We start from the raw sequence: 20,193 nt of genomic DNA, 5'->3' as shown, positions 1-20,193 counted from the left end.
AACAGCAGAATCTTTTTTTCTCACTGTTCCGGAGCTCAAAGTCCAAGATCAAGGTGTTGGCAAGTTTGCTTTGTTTTGAGCCCTCTCTCCTTAGCGTACAGGTGGCTACCACGTCCTCACATGGTCATCCCTTGGAATGTGTGTTATCTGTGTCCTAATCTTCTTTTCTTATAAGGACATCAGGCATATTGGATTAGGGCCCACCCATATGACCTCATTTTCACTTAATTACCTCTTTTAAGGCCCCATCTCCAAGTAAGGTCACAGTCTTCGGTACTGGGGATCAAGGACTTCAACATGTGAATTGGTGGGTGTTGCAGGAGGTTGACCACAATTTAGCTTACGGCAGCAGTAACTGATTCAGAAATGGGCATATGGCCCAATTCAGGGCAATGGTATAAGAGAGGATGTCTGCTGGGGGTGAAGCGGGGGCTTCTGGGGAAACCCTCATCTCTCCTATGGGAGAGCACAGGGAGAGATGCTCTCTTCTTCCTTTGAAAACTGTCATGTTGGGATGTGATACCCAGGCCTGCTGGAGCCGACAATGAAGGTGGTACCTGGAACCCTCCAGGGCTGAGTCGGTGAATCAGCCAACCCTGGAATCGACCCAAAGTTGTCCTTTGGGTTTAAGCTGGTTTAAGTTAAGGTTTTGGTTACACCTGAAAAACACCCTAACTGCCATTTGAAGCAGAGATAGTCAGGGGTCCACCTACACCTACTCTCTCCATCTTCCTGGGCTCATGGCAGGACACATGTCATTTCTCAGCTTCCCTTGGAGTTGGGTGGGACCATGTGACCAAGTTCTCACCAATGGAACATGAATATGAACGCAGGTGCCCTCTCCAGGCTGTAGTGAGTGTGCCTCCTTCACCCGTTCCTCCCCTCTAGCCAGAGAGGACCTGATGTGGTTGAGACCTGGCCTTGACCATGTGGATGATGTGCTAGAGCCCCAGCATGGAGGGAACCTAGGTCCCTAAAAATCTATCAATCAGTAATGGTCACCTCGGAAAGTTACAGGGGAGAGAAACAGTCTCTGTAACCTTCACACAGCTTCTTCCTGGCTATCTTTGGTAAAGCAGTAGAGCTTTGCTTTAACTAATACATCATCTTTATTCTAAGGTGGAGAGAGTTTTGCCAGAGCAAACTTGATGGTAAATGTTTCCTGCAGAGGACTTTCTTTCCCTTTAGGGTCAGAGATGGCTTCGAGCTACCCCGGCTGAAATAGACTTCTTAATACTGCCAAGTCCCCTTTGTGGATTCCATTCGTGCAAGTAAGTTTCCGATAATGTGGCTTCCTGTGGGCGGCTTGTCCAGGCAAAGGGAACGCTTTCATTGATCTGCTGATGCGTACATCCTGCTCTGCCGGATGCCTGCCTTTATCAATGTAGCTCTCACTATGTGTCAAGTTCACAGAACCCGGTTCAAGTGAATCTGCTTCTGACGTGTATCCAGACTCTACAAGGACAATGTCAGGTTCCAGAGCCTGGCCCATGAGGAGGCTTCTGGCAGAACTAATCTCTCCTTCCTGTGTGTCCCTCTTCTATTATCTATTTCATTTTGCTCAGACCACAGTGCTCTGTGCTACTGACTTCCTTCCCGTTCCACTGGGAACTCACAGAGGACAGGGCTGCACTCCACTACTGGTATCTATCATGATGCCTAGTGCACAGGAGGAGCTCAGTAAGTATGGGCCCAATGAAGGCTGACTTTGGCCAAGGACAGAGATCCCTTCCCGAGCCCCAGTCCAGATTCACCCCAATATACAAAATAGGAAGAGTCCCCAAAGGTCTTGAAACAAGTTTTGATAAGTTGAATTGTGTTTTACATGCACTAGGTAAGCCCTCCCTCAAACCCACAGGTGAAGCCATGTGTAATCTCACTCCATACCCATAGGTTAAGGAGAGGCACTTACTCTATGGTTCCCTCAAGAGAAATGGAGAGAGAGAGACTGTGAGGGAGGGAGGGAGAGGGAGGGAGAGAGAGAGAGAGAGAGAGAGAGAGAGAGAGAGAGAGAGAGAGAGAGGGAGAGGGAGAGGGAGAGAGGGAGAGATCAGGGAATGGAGCAGAGGAACAAGGGAGGACAAGTGCCTGGAGATGGTCCAACCTTGGGTTTGAACTCTGGCTCCCAGTCTTTCTAGCTGTGTGACTTTAAGCAAGTGACTTAGCCTCTCTTTCCTCAGCTGACAAGTGAAGATGATCATATCAATCTGTAGGGCTGTTGTGAGGATAAACGACATAACATATGCAAAGCACATAGAGTGGGTATCCAGCAGAGGTGGGTCTTCTTCTCCAATACAGGCAAATCATCTTTGACTGGACAGTCTCCCAGAGAAGGAGGTGGCCTGAACCCACAGGCTATGTGGACGACTACCCCTCTGCAATATTTCACAGAAAGCCAGACTTTTGTCTACCAGGTTTGCATAAGATGAGTTATAAAGTCTGCAAACCTCTTGACACCTGCCCCTACTGAATTTGCAGCTGCCAGTTAGACCAAAGGGGAAAGGACCTCCACGCTGGGAGCCGGCAGGCCTCTCTGCCACACTGCTGAGATGGCCCTCCCACCCCATGCAATTGCCGTGACCCCACGTGATCTGCCCCAGCCCCCTCCGCCCTTCAGTTCTTGCCTGCAGCCTTCCTCAGGAATACTGCAGAAGAGCCAAAGGCCTCGAGTTTTTTAAATGGAAATCCCAGAAACCAAACAGTCCTGTACACGGGGCCAGGCTTCCTTTGAGAATGAAGGGAGATGGGCTTGGCTGGCTGCCACCAGGGCCTCATTCAAGCTGAGTGAGGGAAAATGGTATGTTTGAAGAGGCAAGATGAATTACTTCAAAATAGCCTGAAGATCTCAGATCAGATCACGGTAGGGTGGAGCTTTTTTTTAATGAGAAAAGGGAAAAAGAAGCCCGTAGGGGTGTGTGTGTGTGTGTGTGTGTGTGTGTGTGTGTGTGTGTGTGTGGTTTGATGAATGCTTTATATGTCAAGATGACTCGCTGTGAGGCAGAGCTAGCAAAGTCTGAGCACAGGGGCCTCCCCAAATCCTGGGAGATGCTCAAGGAGCTTATGGGGCAATTATCTGAGTTTTGAGAAAATGCCTTTTCCTTCCTGTCAGCTCAGCTCATGCTGATCCCGGCAGAAGAGAAGAAAGTGTCTCTAGGCAGTAGGGCCACCTGGTCGTGAAATCCAGCCTGCAGTCTGCTGGCCAAGCCCTCTGCCAGGTGTGGGGTTGTGACCCTCCGGAGGAGGGAGCTCCCTTTTCTCGTCAGCCTCTAGAGGTGTCCTATGGGCTGGTGAGGCCCTGCCTGTCAGACCTCCTAATTTATCCAGAACAGTTTCAGAATGTTATACTGGTCATCCATTGCTGTGTAACAGATCACCCTAAAACTTAGGGGGTAAATGATTCTGTGGGTCAGGAATTCAGAAAGGACAAGGTAAGGACGGATCTTGTCTGCACTGTGATGTCTGGGGCCTCAGCTGGGAAGAAGGGTAGCTGAGGCTGGAGGATTCACCCCCAGGACGGCTTCCTTGCTCACCTGTCTGGCGCCTGGGCTGGGATAGCTGCAGGACAGTCTCAGCTGGGTCTTTCTTCTGGAGGGTCTACCAGTGTCCTCTCCAGCACAGTGTTCTCAGGGTAGACGGACTTCTTACCTAGCCACACAGCGTTCCAACTGCAAGTGTCCTCCAGAACAAGACAGAGGCTGCGTGGACTTTTGTGACCCAACCTTGGAAGCCTCAGAGTGGCACTTTCGTTGTACCTGATTGGTCAAAGCAGTCCTGAGCCTGTCCAGATGCGAGAGACTCTGCCTCTCAATGAAAAAAGTGGCAAAGAAGTTGCAGCTATGTTTTTATAACTATCACAGTGGTCTTCTGGACTGGGCAGACAGGAGGAAAGAGGGGCACCCCTTATACCTAGACTACCCCAGTCCCTCTGATGGGGAACTTCTGTTTCCAGGCTATGGGCCCTTCTCTTTTTTGCCATCTGGAGCGTCTCTTGGGAAAAGAGGATCTCAGGGGAGCACTTCTGAGGATGCAAGCTCAAAGAGCTCCAGGGGCCATGCTGCTAACATATATGTGAGGTGGCAAGTGTTAGGCAATAAGGAACAGTGGGGACTGTGGTAAACTAGACGGTGCATCATCACTGCAACGACCTACAAAACATGCTGCAGATTGGATCTGGCCTCTGGGCTTCTGATTTGTAACCCTTGACATTAAATAAAAGAATCAGTAGCAGAGATGGGGCCTCAGAGATACAAAGGCCAGTGGTTTTCAAACTCTTTTTCTCCAAAACAGTGGAAGCCTTTTCTCAAACACGATCTTACAGAAGCAGCATGACATGGAACATGTGATGGAAACTGGAATGGGCAGCCCAGAAACCCACATCAGCTTCCCGCTCTCTTCTTTTTTTAAAATAAGTTTATATATTTATTGTTTGTTTATTTCTTGTTGGCTGTGTTGGGTCTTCATTGCTGCATGCTGGCTTTCTCTAGTTGTGGCGAGCGGGGACTACTCCTCGTTGCGGTGCGCGGGCTTCTCATTGCGGTGGCTTCTCTTGTTGCGGAGCATGGGCTCTAGGTGCACAGGCTTCAGTAGTTGTGGCTCGCGGGCTCTAGAGTGCAGGCTCAGTAGTTGTGGTGTAGGGGCTTAGTTGCTCCGCGGCATGTGGGATCTTCCCGGACCAAGGCTCGAACCCGTGTCCCCTGCACTGGCAGGTGGATTCTTAACCACTGTGCCACCAGGGAAGGCCTCCCGCTCTCTTCTTAAGTTACTGCCATGAAGCCCAGGGTTCCAAGGAACCCAGTCCGAGAACCACCCGTTTACCATCTTCGTGCAAAAAAGGAGAAAAGTGAGGCCCAAACTGGGGAAGTGACCTGTCCAAATCCACACTGTGAGCTAATGGCAAAGCCAGGCCTTGAACCCAGGTCTTTTCTGACATGAAGACCTATGCCTTTTCCACAGGCAATACAATGAATGCCTTACATGTGCAGGAAGCTTAATAGTCGACAAAGTGTTTTCACCTGTATTAGGACAACCTGCTGCCTTGTGTCTGTCCCCCAACCCCTTCCCAACCTACAGGTGATCTTGGTGAGGGCAAGCAGTTAAGGGCTGGGCCGGGGGAGGGAGGTGATTCCCCAGCCAAGTGGTAGAGAGGGTTAGCCATTGTCCATGTGCTGGAAGAATTAAAGCAAAAATGACCCAAGAGCCAGTGGCCGGGGACAACTCACAGATGAAAGGTGCAGCAAATAACTCTGAAGAAAGTGAGGGGTGTTTCACCATCTCATCTAAGGCAGCTGTGGAGCTGTGCCCGCCCCTGGATCCGGGAAACTTCCAGCCTCTGTCCCTGAGAGGCTTCCAGTCCAGCCACCCTGACAAGTGCATGTAAACCCCGGACAGGCCATCATGGAGATAAGTAATAGATTGTCCATGGTCTTGCAAGGCCACCTTTTCTGTGAAGTCTGCCCTGATCCTTCCTTCCTCTCCCTGCCAAGTTATTCTCTGCCTTCTAGGCCATAGACTGCAGACATTTGTTTATATTTCTGTTTATTCTGCCTTTTCCACTAAGGCTCATTCTGGAAGGGCAGGGATTATGCGAATTACGGATCAGGTCACTGGAAGAGCTTTTTTTTTTTTTTTTTGCGGTACGCGGGCCTCTCACTGTTGTGGCCTCTCCCATTGTGGAGCACAGGCTCCAGACGCACAGGCTCAGTGGCCATGGCTCACGGGCCCAGCTGCTCCGCGGCATGTGGGATCTTCCCGGACCGGGGCACGAACATGCGTCCCCCGCATCGGCAGGCGGACTCCCAACCACTGCGCCACCAGGGAAGCCCTGGAAGAGCATTTTAAAGGCAAAAGGCAGAAATGAGCATACGAGGAGGTGGGAGAGAAGGTGTTGGTGGAGCTCCCAGGAATCCGCCATGGGGACCAGTGCCTCTCTCTTAGGCCTGGGCGATCCAGCCCTGACCTGGCCCTCTGCCCGCTGCATCTGTCCCCACATGGCCAGGGTCTGTGCCTACATAGAGCCTGTACCTGCTGGCCTAGACCAAACTCCAGGTACCCAGGACTGGGGAATCCTCTGCCCCAATGCCCAGAACATGCTTCTAGGGTCCAAGAATTCTTTCCTGGGTCTATTTTCCCAACGTGACCTGCTGTGGGCACCTCTAGGACTGTGGGTGGTCAAGGAAGGGCCAAGGGCAGCACCACGGATGAAGATGTTGGCATGGCCAAGGTGTGCCCTGGAGACCTTACAGGGGGAAGGCAGGAGCTGGGCGGGGGAGAGAGAAGGGGTATCAGGTCACAGACTCTCATTTTCACTTCCGTCCGGCCCCCCACAGATGTTAGGGGGAGGCCTGGATGACCTAAGGCTTCCTGTGTTCTTAAAATTAATAATTAAAAAAAAAAGAAAATATAAAAAAAAGAAGTAATATGAAATCATCATGTTAAGGTCAGATTTGAGGCTCTATGAATGTTAATTTTCTATCTGTGTATGTGAATGTTTGGTGGGGGAAGGGTAAGTTCTTATAAAGATTTTTACTGAACTAAAAAAAAAAAAAAGATGCAGGAGGAGAAATATATGGATAAACTTTCTCTTCATTGGGAGACTGGGTGGCATATAAAGCAGAAAGAGCCAGACTTGAGGTCAGCTGGATCAGGGTTCCGATTCTAACTGGCCGCCTTCCCGCTGCGTGATATTAGACAAGCTAATCGACTTCTGTGAGCCTTCCTGTGGATCTGTAAAATGGTGGTAATAACTAGTTTATTAGATAATTTTGAACGTTAAACAAGAAAATAGACAAGGTTCTACCATATGGGAGGAACTCAGTAAATGTTCATCTCTTTTCCAGTTTTTGGAACCTTATCGTAAACACTAATATTGTTTTTCTTAAATACGTCCCAATTTTTTTGGAATGGGTACGACATTCAGAACCTTCCTAATGGCGCTGCCAGGCGCCTACCTGGGCATGAATGAAAATGAATCAAGCCTGAGCTCATCAGTAGCCCAACTTTGTCCCCAAAAAATCAATACAGGTTTTCCCCACATTATGTAATATATGCTTTCCTGAGACATTGGAGGTAAATCAATTTTTTCCCCAGTTCAACATGTCATCCAGTGAGCATCCGGTGTCAGCTCAGCATTGTGCTGAGGCTACAAAGGGGACACACACATACACACACATGCACAACCAACTGTGATTCTTGCTTTCAAGTTTCCTGTATTTTTACCAAACCACACCACAAATGTGCCCAAGGAGCTTGCTAAATGGCATCACATGGTAGACCCTTTTATAAAGCAAAGACCCCTTTTAAGACAGGAAGAATTACTATCCAATGCACATCCTATTTACTTATATATGTGTATTTGTCAATTTGAATTTTCATGGTGAAGGCCTTTTCCAACTCCAGCATATGGTAAACCGATAATGAATATTTGTTGACTAAATGAACAGAGTTCAGAATCAAGGCATGCCCATATTTGATAATCATATTTGTGTGTGGGTAGATAACTCATAAGGACAAATAGTTTATAGCTATTTGTTCCCATAAGGATCTTGCAGGGGAGGAAAAACAGGCCTTTGTTATGCCCACTTCACAGGTGAGGCAACTGAGGGCTATAAAGAGTCACTGACTTCCTCATATAAGTATCTGAAAAGTCTGATGGAAGTTCAGTCCAGACTTTGCCAGCAGGGAAAGCCCCAGCAATGAAGTCAGGAAAATTTTAGCTCACTTGTCCCCTTGGCTGACTTGATCTCAGGACCTGTCAAGAGTACATGTCTGTCCTCCCAGGCATGCAGGCTGGAGGCCCCCAAAGCTTCAGCCCTTTCTTTTTCCATATCCTTTTGCCTTCCAGGGCTAGACATTCAACTCTGAAATCTGTGCCCTATTCTCCAGTCCCCTGTCTTGGCCCAAATGCCTGTTCTCCATCCCTGTCTCTCATCTCAGGCCCTCCCTGTGGGTGACCCTCTGCCCTTGAGTACATTTGTTTGGTTGTCACTTACTAAGCCCCTCCTTTATAACAGACACTGGGCTGGGGACTGGAGACACACGGCTGAATAAGACATGGCCTCTGCCCTCTGGAAGACAGCTGAGTGGATAGTGCCATGAGAAAAAGCTAGATGGAGGACTCAACAGCACTTAGCAGGACATTTAAATTTGACTGCTGTGCAGGGGAAATCTGTGTGGGGTCTTGAAGGATGAATAGGAGTTCATCAGATTGGCAGTGGGAGGGGAGGGAATTCCAGTGGGAGGAAAGAGCACAGGCAAAAATGCAGCGGTGTGAATTAGTAAGATCTGTTTAGGGCCCTACCAGGAGCTGGCATGGGTATGTTGCTAGCGAGGAGACAAGAAAGGTGAGACTGGAATGGGAAGTAGGGCCAGGAAAGCGGGTGTTTGGATTTTATCATCTGAGGGTCCCTGCCAGGTTTTTAGGCCAGGGCCTGATGTGATCAAATTTAAATTTTAGAAAAAGTACTCTGATAGCAGTGTGGGGAATGGATTAAGGAGCTCAAGGATACATTTTGTTTTGTGTACCATTATATGTCCAGCAGCTAGTAGGTACATTGGCAGAGTAGGTGCCCTTGTATGTTGAAAGGGTGAATGAGTGATCCAGTTAGCAGCTTACTGCAGAAAACCAGAAGTGTCTGAACAAAGATCATGAGAGTAGAGAAGAGTGGATTGACATGGGAAAGGTACAGGGTTTGTATCAGTCAGGAAAATGGAACCCAGGCCAGGAAGTACAGTGGAAAAAAATTAAAGCGAGGAACTAGTTGTGAAGGTATTGGAAGAGCAGAAACAAACATAGAACAAAACAACACAGTGTGCAGGGTGGGCCCAGAGGTTATCAACATCACGAAGCTGCTTCCACCCTAGGGCAGGAGGGATGAAAGTTGTGTCACTTGATCCCAGGAGCCAGAGTGCCTAGAGCAAGCTAGGGCCAGGAAGAGGGAGGCGGTGCCTTCATCGGGTCCCCCAGGAAGCCGACTGGAGATGGAGATTAGCATGAAGGAGGTTTATCAGGGAGTGCCTGTGGAAGGGGAGGGAAGGAATAGGACTGGCTGGAGAGAAGAGCTGTGCTGGAGGCAATCTCAAGGAAGAACTCACTTGACCCTAAATGGGCGGCTGAAGCTGGGTTGCCCTTCAGAGTTGGCTCAAGTTCAGGCGAGGAGGCTGGACTCCACAATCACCTGTCATTGGATGTGGACCTCCTGGGAAGGGAGTGTGAACTGGGGCAAGGTAGCCCTTCTCAGTTGAGGCAGTTTCCAAAACTCCCAAAAGCTGTTCCTAGCAGTCCCGGGGTGGAGGGTTGGGGGGGTGTGGGTGGATAAATCCTTCATTCCTGTAGGGAGATCTGGCAGCACGTGGCAACAGCTACACAGAGGGGCTGGCTAGCGGGGCCTGGGCCACAGAGGAGGTGCAGCCAGTGCCCAAAGCAGCACCCTCCCATCTCCCTCCAGGGCCTCCCTCTGGGCAAAATGGGCTGTAAGCCAGTGGGCAAGGGAGCATGAGAAATAGTCTGCAAGGGGCAGCTCCAAGAAGCTGAGGAGGGGGCGGCAGGGGGTGGCTGTGAGACCTAGCAGGTCCAGGATGGACCCAGTGACAACTGAGTGGGGGATAGGAAAACGGTGGATTCAAGGGGAAATGACTGCCAGGGATTCTGGCCCTGGGGACGGGTGGTGGTGATGCCTTTCTCTCAGAAGAGGCACTGAGGGAGATGCACACCTTGGAGGAAGATGCTGGTGGCCCATGCTGAGTTTGCCATCCAAGTGCTGATGCCCAGCTGGCAGCTCAATGGATCTTAAATAAATAGCACAAAATGAACTTGAAAGAAGGAAAACCTCTGGTGGGTTCTCGCCTGGTTACAGGATTAAGCGCAGCCTTCTCAGCAGGCATTGGAGCTTTTCACGTTTCCCCCAATGACACGTGCGGTGCAGGCTCCGGCTCCGGCCTTGCAGCCACCCTGGCCTCTTAAGCTGACCCTACCCTTCCCCACATCCCTGCCCTCCCCCCACCCCACCCCAGCAACTCGTTTACAATCCCACACATCCCCCCAGGTCTAATGCCTTCTAGAGGGAATCCTCCCTGACTTCTCTTTTCTCTGTACAAATTGTAATCTTCCCTGAGTTCCCACAAATGCTTAAGAGCTTGAATGCATTCAGTAGCTATTTGACCACAGCAAGTAACTTAACTTTGCAGGCTTCCTCTGTGTGAAAAAGGGCAAAAAATAACCCCACTGGGTGGCTGTAAAACTGCAGTGTGTGTAAAGTGCACGTTACAGACCTCAATTAATGTTAGCTATTATTACTAGTTTTCATTTCTAATCCCTAGCGTCTAGTTTAGCAGATGCTTCATTAGTATTTGTTGAACGAATGGAGATTTGATATGGAAAAGGATTTATCCTTGGGGCTCGACCTGGTTTTAGAAAATGAAGTATTTAGCAGAAGTACAGAAGGGACTGTCTGATAACAGTTATCTATGTTGGGTGTCCAGGGACTCCAAATGGACCTGGTTCTCGAAAGAAAGAAAACCGACAGATTCTAGGTTGTTTTTTCACGGAGCTTTGTGCAGGGTCTGACACACATCTCGAGCTCACCCAAATCACGTTGCACGAGTGCATGCACACGCCCTGGCAGGGTTGCCCGGGTGTAGGCAGCATCACTGTCGGTGGCCAGGATGACTTAGACTCCGCTCCCCGGCCACCACCGAACCGGGCTGGCCCCGGCGTCCTAGACCCTGCTGCGCGTGTGGAGGCTGGGGAGAGGGCAGGAATTCGGCGACGGCCACGTGGGCCCCTTCCGCCCTCTCCCCACATCCTTTGTTTCCCACCGGCCCCGGCTCAGGAAGCTCTTTCTGCGAGTCACCGCGAAGGGGCGGCCCGAGAGCCCGGAGGAGCTATTTCCGTGCAATCCGGGCGGGCGGCAGGCGCGGGAGGGGCGTGGAGGTGGAGGCAGCGCAGAAGGCCCAGTGTTTGCTCTTATTTCATCCAACAGAAGGTTCTATTTGTGGAAGCGAACAGACGCTGGGGATTAGAGCTGGGAGGGGGCGGGAAAAGGAAAAAAAAGCCACATCCACTACCACGCGCAGGTCTTCCCCGGAACCACCGCGTGGGGGTGAATGAGTGATTCTGGAATTCATCACCTTCTCTCTCCTCCCTTCCTCTGGCTACCGCCGGGCCTCGGCGACGCCCACGGCTCCAACCGGAGGTCCCAAGGCTTGGGGCACTGGGGGGATCCCCGGGGCAAGAGGTGTCACCCCGCGGCTGCAGCGAGCGGCGGGTGCTGAGAGCCCTGGTGCGCGCGCCCGCAGTCCATTGTGCTCGGAGTGAATGGGGAGCGCGCACCAATCAACGGTTGCTTCGCCCCCCACGGCCCCTCCCCTCCCGCCCACTTCCCCGGGACCCTGACGTCACGGGAACTTTTCCTCCGCCCCCTCCTCCGGCTTCTCGCGCTGAGCCCGCGGCCTGCGGGAGGGCGCGCGCCTCCTCCCGCCTAGACCGGCTCGGGGGGCGTGTGCGCGCGCAGGACACGCCACCTGCGCCGGAGCGCGCTCTGCCCGAAGCATCCCCAGCCGTCGGGCCACCCCCGTCGCCCCCGCCGGCCCAGCTGCACCTCCCCTCCGCTCCGGTGACTGCTCGCCCGGCGGCAGGGCCCGAGTCGTCGCAGCCACCTCATTGCACAACCCGGCTTCCCAACTGTTTACACAGCCCGGCCTGTGAGTGTATGTGTATACAGCGTGAGTCACCGGGAGGCGGAGGAGGTGGAGGAAAAGGAGAAGGAGGAGTGCACTGGCCGGGATCGGTGCGGCGCACACACTCACTCACACTCAGTTACTCTCTCCGAGCGCGTCTGTCTCGCGCACACTCACGCCGGGAGCCCGGAGCGCGTAGGATCCCGGGCGCCGCGGAAAAGTTGGTCCGGCTTTCGCTCCGACACTTCTTGCTTCGGGAAGTGCATTTGCTCCGTGGCTCCGCCGAGCCTGCGGAATCCTGTTCTCGCTGCTCCGGACCTCGGAGGCCGCCGCCGCCTCTGCTTCCCCGACTGTCGGCAGCCTCTACAACAATAGCGAGGCGCCCCGAGCCGGTACCCACGGGGATCCGGGGACCCGAACCGGCCTCCTTTCCCCGGACGCGCGGCCACCGTGGTCCTCGCGTGTACCGCGAGCGCCCGGGAGCGGCTCCGGCTTTGCCCCCCGTGGGGGCAGAACCAAGCTCCGTCTGCAACCTCCATCCCGCGGGCTGGAGTAAGTCGCGGCGCCGGCGCCGACCCAGTTGCACCTTCCCGCGCCGATCCGAGGACGTACAAAGCCGGGGCCGCCCCGGCCGGGGACGGGATGCGGGTCGGTCCCGTGCGCTCTGCTATGAGCGGCGTCTCGCAGCCCCGCGCTCCGGCCTTGCTACTCCCGGTCGGCCGGGGCGCCCCGGCCAAACGCCTGCTGGACGCGGACGACGCGGCGGCCGTGGCGGCCAAGTGCCCACGTCTCTCCGAGTGCTCTAGCCCCCCGGACTACCTCAGCCCCCCTGGCTCTCCCTGCAGCCCGCAGCCTCCGCCCGCCGCTCCGGGGGCTGGCGGCGGCTCCGGGAGCGCGCCGGGGCCCAGCCGCATCGCCGACTACCTGCTGCTGCCCCTGGCCGAGCGCGAGCATGTGTCCCGGGCGCTGTGCCTCCACACCGGCCGCGAGCTGCGCTGCAAGGTAGGCACTCAGGGGCCGGGACCCGGGACCCGGCGGGGGGTCGCGGGGTGAAGGGACCCGGTGGCAGGCAAAGGTGTTTGGGGTCTCGCCCGCCGTCGCCCGGGGGCCGAAGGTGCCGTCAGGACTTGGGCTTGGGGCAAGGCGGATAAGGGGGTTTGAGCCCGTTAAGGCAGCATTTGACCCGGGTCACCCTATTGGGGATTGAGGGGTTCGGATGGAGTGGTATAGTGGGGGCTTGGCGGTCGAGAGGAAGTGCGGTGCTCAGTTACTTTACAACATCTATGTTATTTGCTTAGCGCCGAGTTTAGTGCGTGGCGTTCCACATAAGTTGTGGAATTGATATGGATTCCAGGGCCATGCCATTCCCCCTTTCCCATTCTCCTCGCTTCCCCCGCCCCTCGTTCTGGAAGGACGCCCTGCTGTGGGTGCCTCCTTGGAGCTTGGAGCAGCTGGCAACTCTCTTGCTGGGGCTGCGAGGCACCCGGGCTCAGCCGTGGGTGGTAAGGGGGCGGGAAGTCCGTGTTGGGCTCCGGTCTTGGGGATTCCGGCTGGAACCCGCGCTGGAACCGGAACCCTGTCCTCCCCAGAGAGTAGTCTGAGAGGGTCTTCCAGCGAGGGCGGGGGGTATTTGGCCGCAATAGAAATGTTGGAAAGCCCACACCGACTAGGAACCCTCGCTTCCATTCATGTCTTGCTTTTCCGGCCCGCGATTTTCCTTTGAACATAAGGGGCTCCATCCTGGAGGGGATACAACTCTTGCAAACAGGATCCTCCGCACTCTCCTCCAGCGCCCATAGACGCAGAACATTCCCACAGGCCATGCACCCTTTGCGAGCTGGACACCCGGGCCTCAGACATCCCTGAGAAGCCTCCGGGCTGCTCGTTTTCACCGGAAACATAGGGTCACCCCTCAGTTTAAGTCGCTCTTTGGTTTTCCGCAACTCACCTGACCCCCCGAGCTCCCCTTCCCTGGCCTCGCTGCTGCCACCTACTGTCCGACCCGAACGAAACTTCACATGTGTGATCGAGCCCAGTTTAAAGGGGGGCAAAATCTTTTCTTCGTGGTGGCTGGGGAACAGAGCTCAGAGGGTATGAGTGTGGGCTGGGGTGGGAGGAGGGGGGCAGCGGAAAGGTTTTTCGAGCTGGTGCCGGAGCAACCGAGCGTCAGAGGTGGGGTGGGTCTGGTCATTGTGCAACCCCTTCCAGTTCCTCCGAGCAGATAATAGCTGAATCCAGATGGTGACAGCCCGTGTGTCACCGTTTCCAGTTGAGTCTAGGATATGAGTAACCGGACTAAACAAAAGGCCCTTAAAGAGACCAGCCAGCTTCTTAGAGAAGATGCTACCCATGTCCCGAGTGAAAGTGAGGATGGGAGTTGGTGTGGGGGGGGAGATCAGTAAACAAATGAACCCCCCCACCCCCCCCCCCCCGAGAGGATCCCGTATCCCTCCTGTGGGAATTTTAACTCAAGACTGCTTATACCTGAGTCACAGCCTCGGCAGGTTCCTTAGGGCTGTGTTGACAGTCTTGCGCTTGGAGTCATCTGTTCCTTCTGAGTAATGACAGAGCTGTACGTTCTCCAGCTGTATGTTCTTCCACTTGGAGGCTGCAGAGTCACCATGTCCTGTGCTCTCTCTGGTCTGCAGGAGGTCATGCATTTCCAGAGGCTGCTCCTGGAGATCCCAGGGGGACCTCTATCAGCCACTTTGCACAGCATTACCTGCCAACGAGAAAGGGCCACAGAGGGTGGGGACTTAGGAGCTTAGCTCTCTGGAGCCGGAAGGCCATACCTAGAAGACTTCTTTCAAACCATCCATATGGTAGCTCTTTGGAGATTTGCTAGCCCTAGATGCTACTGCTTTTGGGTGTTAGGAGTAGCCCAGGCTGCATCAGGTGGGGTTGCAGAGCTAACAGGGGTTGCAGGAGGTTGGGGTAAATGAATGGAGCCTCACTTTTAACCAAAGCCCAGAGATTGAGAACTGCAGCCCAGCCGAGGATCTGGGAGGCAGCCTCTGCTTTTCTAGCCTCCTAAGTGAGTCCCCTTCTCTCTGCAGGTGTTTCCCATTAAACACTACCAGGACAGAATCCGGCCTTACATCCAGCTGCCCTCACACAGGAACATCACTGGCATTGTGGAAGTGATCCTTGGGGAAACCAAAGCCTATGTCTTCTTTGAGAGGGACTTTGGGGACATGCACTCCTACGTGCGCAGCCGGAAGAGGCTGCGGGAAGAGGAGGCTGCCCGGCTCTTCAAGCAGATCGTCTCTGCCGTTGCCCACTGCCACCAGTCAGCCATCGTGCTGGGGGACCTAAAGCTTAGGAAGTTTGTCTTCTCCACAGAGGAGAGGTGAGCGGCCTCCACAGCCTCTCCTGTGCCTTTTGACTCCAAAACGAGGGTGCAGGTCGAGCAGTTAGGTGCAGGGTGTTGGTTCAAAACAACACCAAGGGCTCAGTTGTCCCAGAGTTAGTCTTTAGAAATCCTCTCTCCAGAGGGGCCAAAGCCAAAGTTGGTTATTCTGCACCCTTGTGGACGTGGCCTGGGGACACCTTGGTGCATCTGTGGGATGTCACGTGAGGACAGGATGCCCTCCCCGCTTCCACCCCAGGATCAGGTTTATTCCCCATCGTTGTCAGAAAGGTCAGTTCTCCTGGGGTACAAATGTCAGTCTGCCCTTCACAACATCCATTCCTAGAGGATGTCTTCAAATCCTTGTTTATACGGAGTGGGGTTTTTTTTCTTGTTTTTTTCCCCCGTGTTTATTTATTTATTTATTGCACCTAGTAAGTATCACAGAGCTGGTCAGACTGTCGTAGTTGCAGAAACCTATCCCTTTCCTTCACACCACACTCCTATTATGAGTCAGGCTTGGCCCCCAATATTTTCTCCCCATTCTCCGGTGACTTTTTAGACGTCTTGTTTGGATGCATCTTCAGAAGATAGCCACAGTTGAATGAGAAATGGAAGCTGGCTAGAATTGGTTGCTAAATATAGATCATGGCTTACCTCATAAAGAACAAGATGAGCTCGATAAGACAATAATGTGACATTAAGATTCAGAGTTGAGGTTTCAGTTGAGAATTCAGGAAGCCACAGGAGATAAACCTTACCTGATTTTAAGAGGTGGGCCATATCCCTTGTGGAAAGATTAAAAGCAATACCATTGTAGAATTGCACAGGTGTGTGTGTGTTACTTCGTTGTAGGTATTCATGCAGAGCTCACCCCACCTGTGCTTTTTTTACCCTTGACTTCAGGTCCTATGAAAAAGTATAGGGTTGAGTTGCCAGAAAGCATGGCTTTGTGTCTGACCTTGCAAGAGTCATTGGATCATACTGATTAGCAAAGAAAAGCAAAGTGTTGGTAATGAAGAAGTTTCCAATTCCTGGAACACTCTCCTTTGATATGGTGATGTATTTTCTGAAACACACCTTACACACCTCCTTGCTTACTGTTGAAATCTGCTATTGCACAGGCGAATGTCATGTGCGTGGAGTTTGGCAACCCGAGGGTTAAGCAATGACAGGCTGACGCTATTCGTGTAACCAGCACAGGTGCAGGGTTTTAGTACTACAGCAGCCAATCAGTGGCAGACAGTGTGGGTTGAGTCATATTTTCCGTTTACAGAACCAATGGGTATTTTACATAACGACGGGAGGGGGGACGGGGGGGGGGGGAGGTCAGGCTGAGGACATACTGAAGTTAGCACATGTATACTACACTCCAGGGAACAGGAAGGCAGGAAGAAGAAGAAAAAAAAAACAAAAAAGAACTAGACCTTTGAGAGGAAAAGGAATTGACCCAGTAGCCCGTAGCAAATATTTGCGTCTAACTTCGCAACGAGTGACTTACTGACACAGGGCTGTTTCAGAGAAGCTGGGGGGAGCATAAGTGACCACCATGTATTGGAGACTCCCCACATGGCTCTGGGCTTTGGGGGAGCCAAGAGGCTTGAGTGGCTGGATCTGAACAAGGAGGCACCTGCAGCTTCATCAGAGAGCCTTAACTAAAGATGTGTCAAACCTTAGTTGTTACCTGAAGAGATAAACCCTTACCTGAGTAAATGAGCTCAGGTGTTGATGTGTCATCCTAGGGTGTGCGTGCGTGTGTGTGCGTGTGTGTGTGTGTGTGTGCATGTGCACACATACGAGGGCGTTTTAGGGCTCCTGCATCTTTCAAATCCACCAGCTGCTTTTCTTTGTCCTTTCTGTCCAGGCTAAGCATTCTTTGCAATTAAACATCCCAATAAATGTAATTAACATTCCATGTACGTTTCCCGTCATGGCCGTCATGGCTTGGGCTCAGGTGGACAGAATCCCCTCTGTGTGTATATATCGATGTGAACAGGAGTGCTAACAACCTGTGTGCAGTAACAGTGACCTTGGGCTCCGTGTTCTGTAATGTTCTGTAATGCCAAGCAACGGGTCCACGTAGCCCTGGCAGTCAGTGGCATGATAAGAGATAAGATCCACTTGTAGGATGCCCAGGCTCTCCCTGAAGCAGTAGGATAAACTGCTCTTCCCTGATAGCTTTTGGAGAAATGTCAGCATTCCCCTGAGACAGGCTCCCACTGCTGCAATGTGAACTTTGTAAATTGTGTAACCCCTATTAGGATATGTCTTATAAGCTGTAGCATAATGAATAGTATTTGGGGCTTTGCATCATACCCTCCACCCCAGGCTCTCTCTCAATACTTTGCTAATGTGTATTGCAGTTTGTATTGGTTTGTGAAATCCTGAGTCCTCCAGGGTGATGCAAGGCACTGCTAACTGGATGAAGGGGTAACTGGCATTCCTTGGGCCTTTGCGATGAGTACTTGTGGGCGCTATTATTGGGAAGACCTTGGTTTTCATAGTAGCTGGAAGTAATGGCTTGTTTCCTCTCTCCTACAGAACCCAGCTCAGACTGGAAAGTCTAGAAGATACACACATAATTAAGGGAGAAGATGATGCTTTGTCAGACAAACACGGCTGCCCAGCCTACGTGAGCCCCGAGATTCTCAACACCACAGGGACCTACTCCGGAAAGGCGGCGGACGTTTGGAGCCTCGGGGTGATGCTCTACACCCTTTTGGTGGGACGCTACCCCTTCCATGACTCAGACCCCAGTGCCCTTTTCTCCAAAATCCGACGTGGACAGTTCTGCATTCCTGACCACATTTCCCCCAAAGCCAGGTGCCTCATTCGCAGCCTTCTGAGACGGGAGCCTTCAGAAAGACTCACTGCTCCAGAGATCTTACTCCATCCCTGGTTCGAGTCTGTCTTGGAGCCTGGGTACGTCGACTCAGAAATAGGAACTTCCGACCAGATTGTTCCAGAGTACCAGGAGGACAGTGACATCAGTTCCTTCTTCTGCTAATCCCCAAACCTCAGAAACCTCATAATTCTCACACATGGCATTTCCATTTCTAAAGATGGACAGGCCTTTCCTGCAGAGCTGTTTCCCTTAGTGAACCTTCGCCAGCTGTCCCTGTGTCAGATATGGGGGTTCCGCATCTTTTACAGGTGGCAAGGAGTATGGATATCCTGCAGCATGTGAGCAAGTGAAATGAACATTCTAAAGGGAGAGGAAATGAATCGCACAATGGCATTTTGGGCAATAACCATATTTTAAACAGGGTGACAAATAATTTGGGCCAATAAACCTGCCATCTTCGAACTTGTCTTTGGTAGCCAGACTTTTGCTACCCTAGCTTCTCTGATCGGAAAGTTGTTTTTTCTGGTTTGGTTTAACACTCACCCTTTCTTCATCTTTTTGGAGCAGACTGTTTCAGGGGCATAGGAGCCTGCCTGAACCACGAACCCAGAATTTCTCCTCCATTTCCTGCCAAGACCTCATTTGCACTAATGCCTTCTTTCTGACCTTGAAATGCGCCCTCCCATCCCTTCACTATAAAAGCACTTACCAGCTAACTGTGGAAAAGTATCATAAAAGATTCAAACTCCTGGCTATTTTAGAACTCTGAGCTCAGACAGAGAGACTGGAGACTTTTAACAAGAATTTGAGCACTTGGAAACCATTAGCTTTCTTGGTTCCCCTCAAATATGTTAGCATTTATCCTTTACTTTTTTCCCCAAGACCATCTCAGGGTGGAGCATTTTGTCTAGGAGGAGAAAGATAAGAAGGCTCTCCACTCCCTCTCCCAAGAGCAAATGTTAAACATCTTAGTGCTTCAGAGAAAGTGAATTTTGGATAGTCTTAGAGGGTTCTCGGACTAACTTCCAGAATTATACTTTAACCACCGCCATGGGTATGGTCTGCAGTTTTGCATGACAGGTTGTGAATATTTCGGATGTGGTGTGGTTTATGAATACATCTGCATCATCAGTATCTGGGATGAAATAGCAAGCCCCAAATCTTTAAACTTGAAAGGGACGTTAAAAGTCATCTGGTCCAACTTCTTTCGTTTCTCTGCCACCTCCCAATGCAGAAATCCGCCCCCCCGACACACAGCTTCTTTCACAGGTTGGGTCTGCAACCTCTTTTTGAATGCTTCCAGAGATGGGAACTCACTACCTACAAAAGATAGAGCTTAACAAAGAAACTGCAACTTGCATTAAAAAAACAAGTACAGATGAAATATCAGTAAATAGACAGTACTGAAATCAGGTGATTAAACGGGTAAACCAAACATACTGTATTTTGAGAAATGGCACAAAAACAGGCAGTCACTTTTAAGGGCTACGCCTAGGCAAACTACTAACATGCATTGTGAGAATACCGTGTATACCTCACGTACTGTGTACTTTGTACATATAGTGTACCTTTTATACATATGTCCGATTTTTTTGTTGTTGTTTTGGCTCTGACGCTTGTTCTGTTGTCTGTGTCTGTCTGAATAACCTGCGTGTCTAAGGCCACGTGAAATGTGAATGATCATTGGCAATATTACCTTGACAGAATCATGGGACTTGGAGAAGAGGGAGGACAGAAGCCTCTGTCCCACTAACGTTCTTGTGGTTGCTTGAATGTTGTATCTGTGATACATGACCCGGCTGAGGACTCTGGGCTGGCTGGGGCTTCGAAACACTAGATCCTTCCTGTACATGTGTATATATGTGAGACGGCTGTTTCTGACTTGTAGAGAAATTTTAATAAATCTGGTTTCGTAAATGGGTGCAGTGACTTTCTTTGGAGTCCAGTCCGCCACTGCCTGGTGCACTTTCACACCGAGGCTGCAAAGGTCTCTGGCATCAGGGCCTGGGATCTCGAGGAGGAGATGGAGAAGTAAACAGATGATGATTATTATGTGTGACCTTTGACAGCTGAGCCCATTCACTTTTTCCATTGAAGTGAGCAAATTCATTTTGATGGGTGAAACCAATTTGGTGAATCAGGTTGGTGAGGGCTATGGGTTGAATTTAGAGTCGAGAAACATTTCGAGAGGAGCATACATAAAAAAGCCTTGAGTTGTAAGAGTCCCTCTGACTTATGGTCCTTTTTAGTTCAGGGACCCTTGAGAATTTGATGAAAATCGTGGACACTTCTCAGAAAAATGTACATGTGTATCCAACAGAATTTT

General features: G+C 51.5%; 1 protein-coding gene across 1 annotated transcript; it reads left to right on the top strand.

Moving 5' to 3' along the window:
- Nucleotides 1-12,315: 12,315 nt before the first annotated feature.
- On the top strand, nucleotides 12,316-19,784 carry TRIB1 (tribbles pseudokinase 1; the record flags this gene model as incomplete). Its single annotated transcript, XM_082675260.1, has 3 exons — nucleotides 12,316-12,675; nucleotides 14,730-15,022; nucleotides 17,564-19,784. 3 exons carry the CDS (start codon nucleotides 12,316-12,318, stop codon nucleotides 18,027-18,029), a joined length of 1,119 nt encoding a protein of 372 aa, XP_082531386.1. The 3' UTR covers nucleotides 18,030-19,784.
- Nucleotides 19,785-20,193: the final 409 nt, after the last annotated feature.

Source organism: Grampus griseus, assembly GCF_964374135.1.
Source record: "Grampus griseus genome assembly, chromosome: 17".
Taxonomy (NCBI): Eukaryota; Metazoa; Chordata; class Mammalia; order Artiodactyla; family Delphinidae; genus Grampus; species Grampus griseus.
This window is presented reverse-complemented; position numbering and strand designations above follow the sequence as displayed.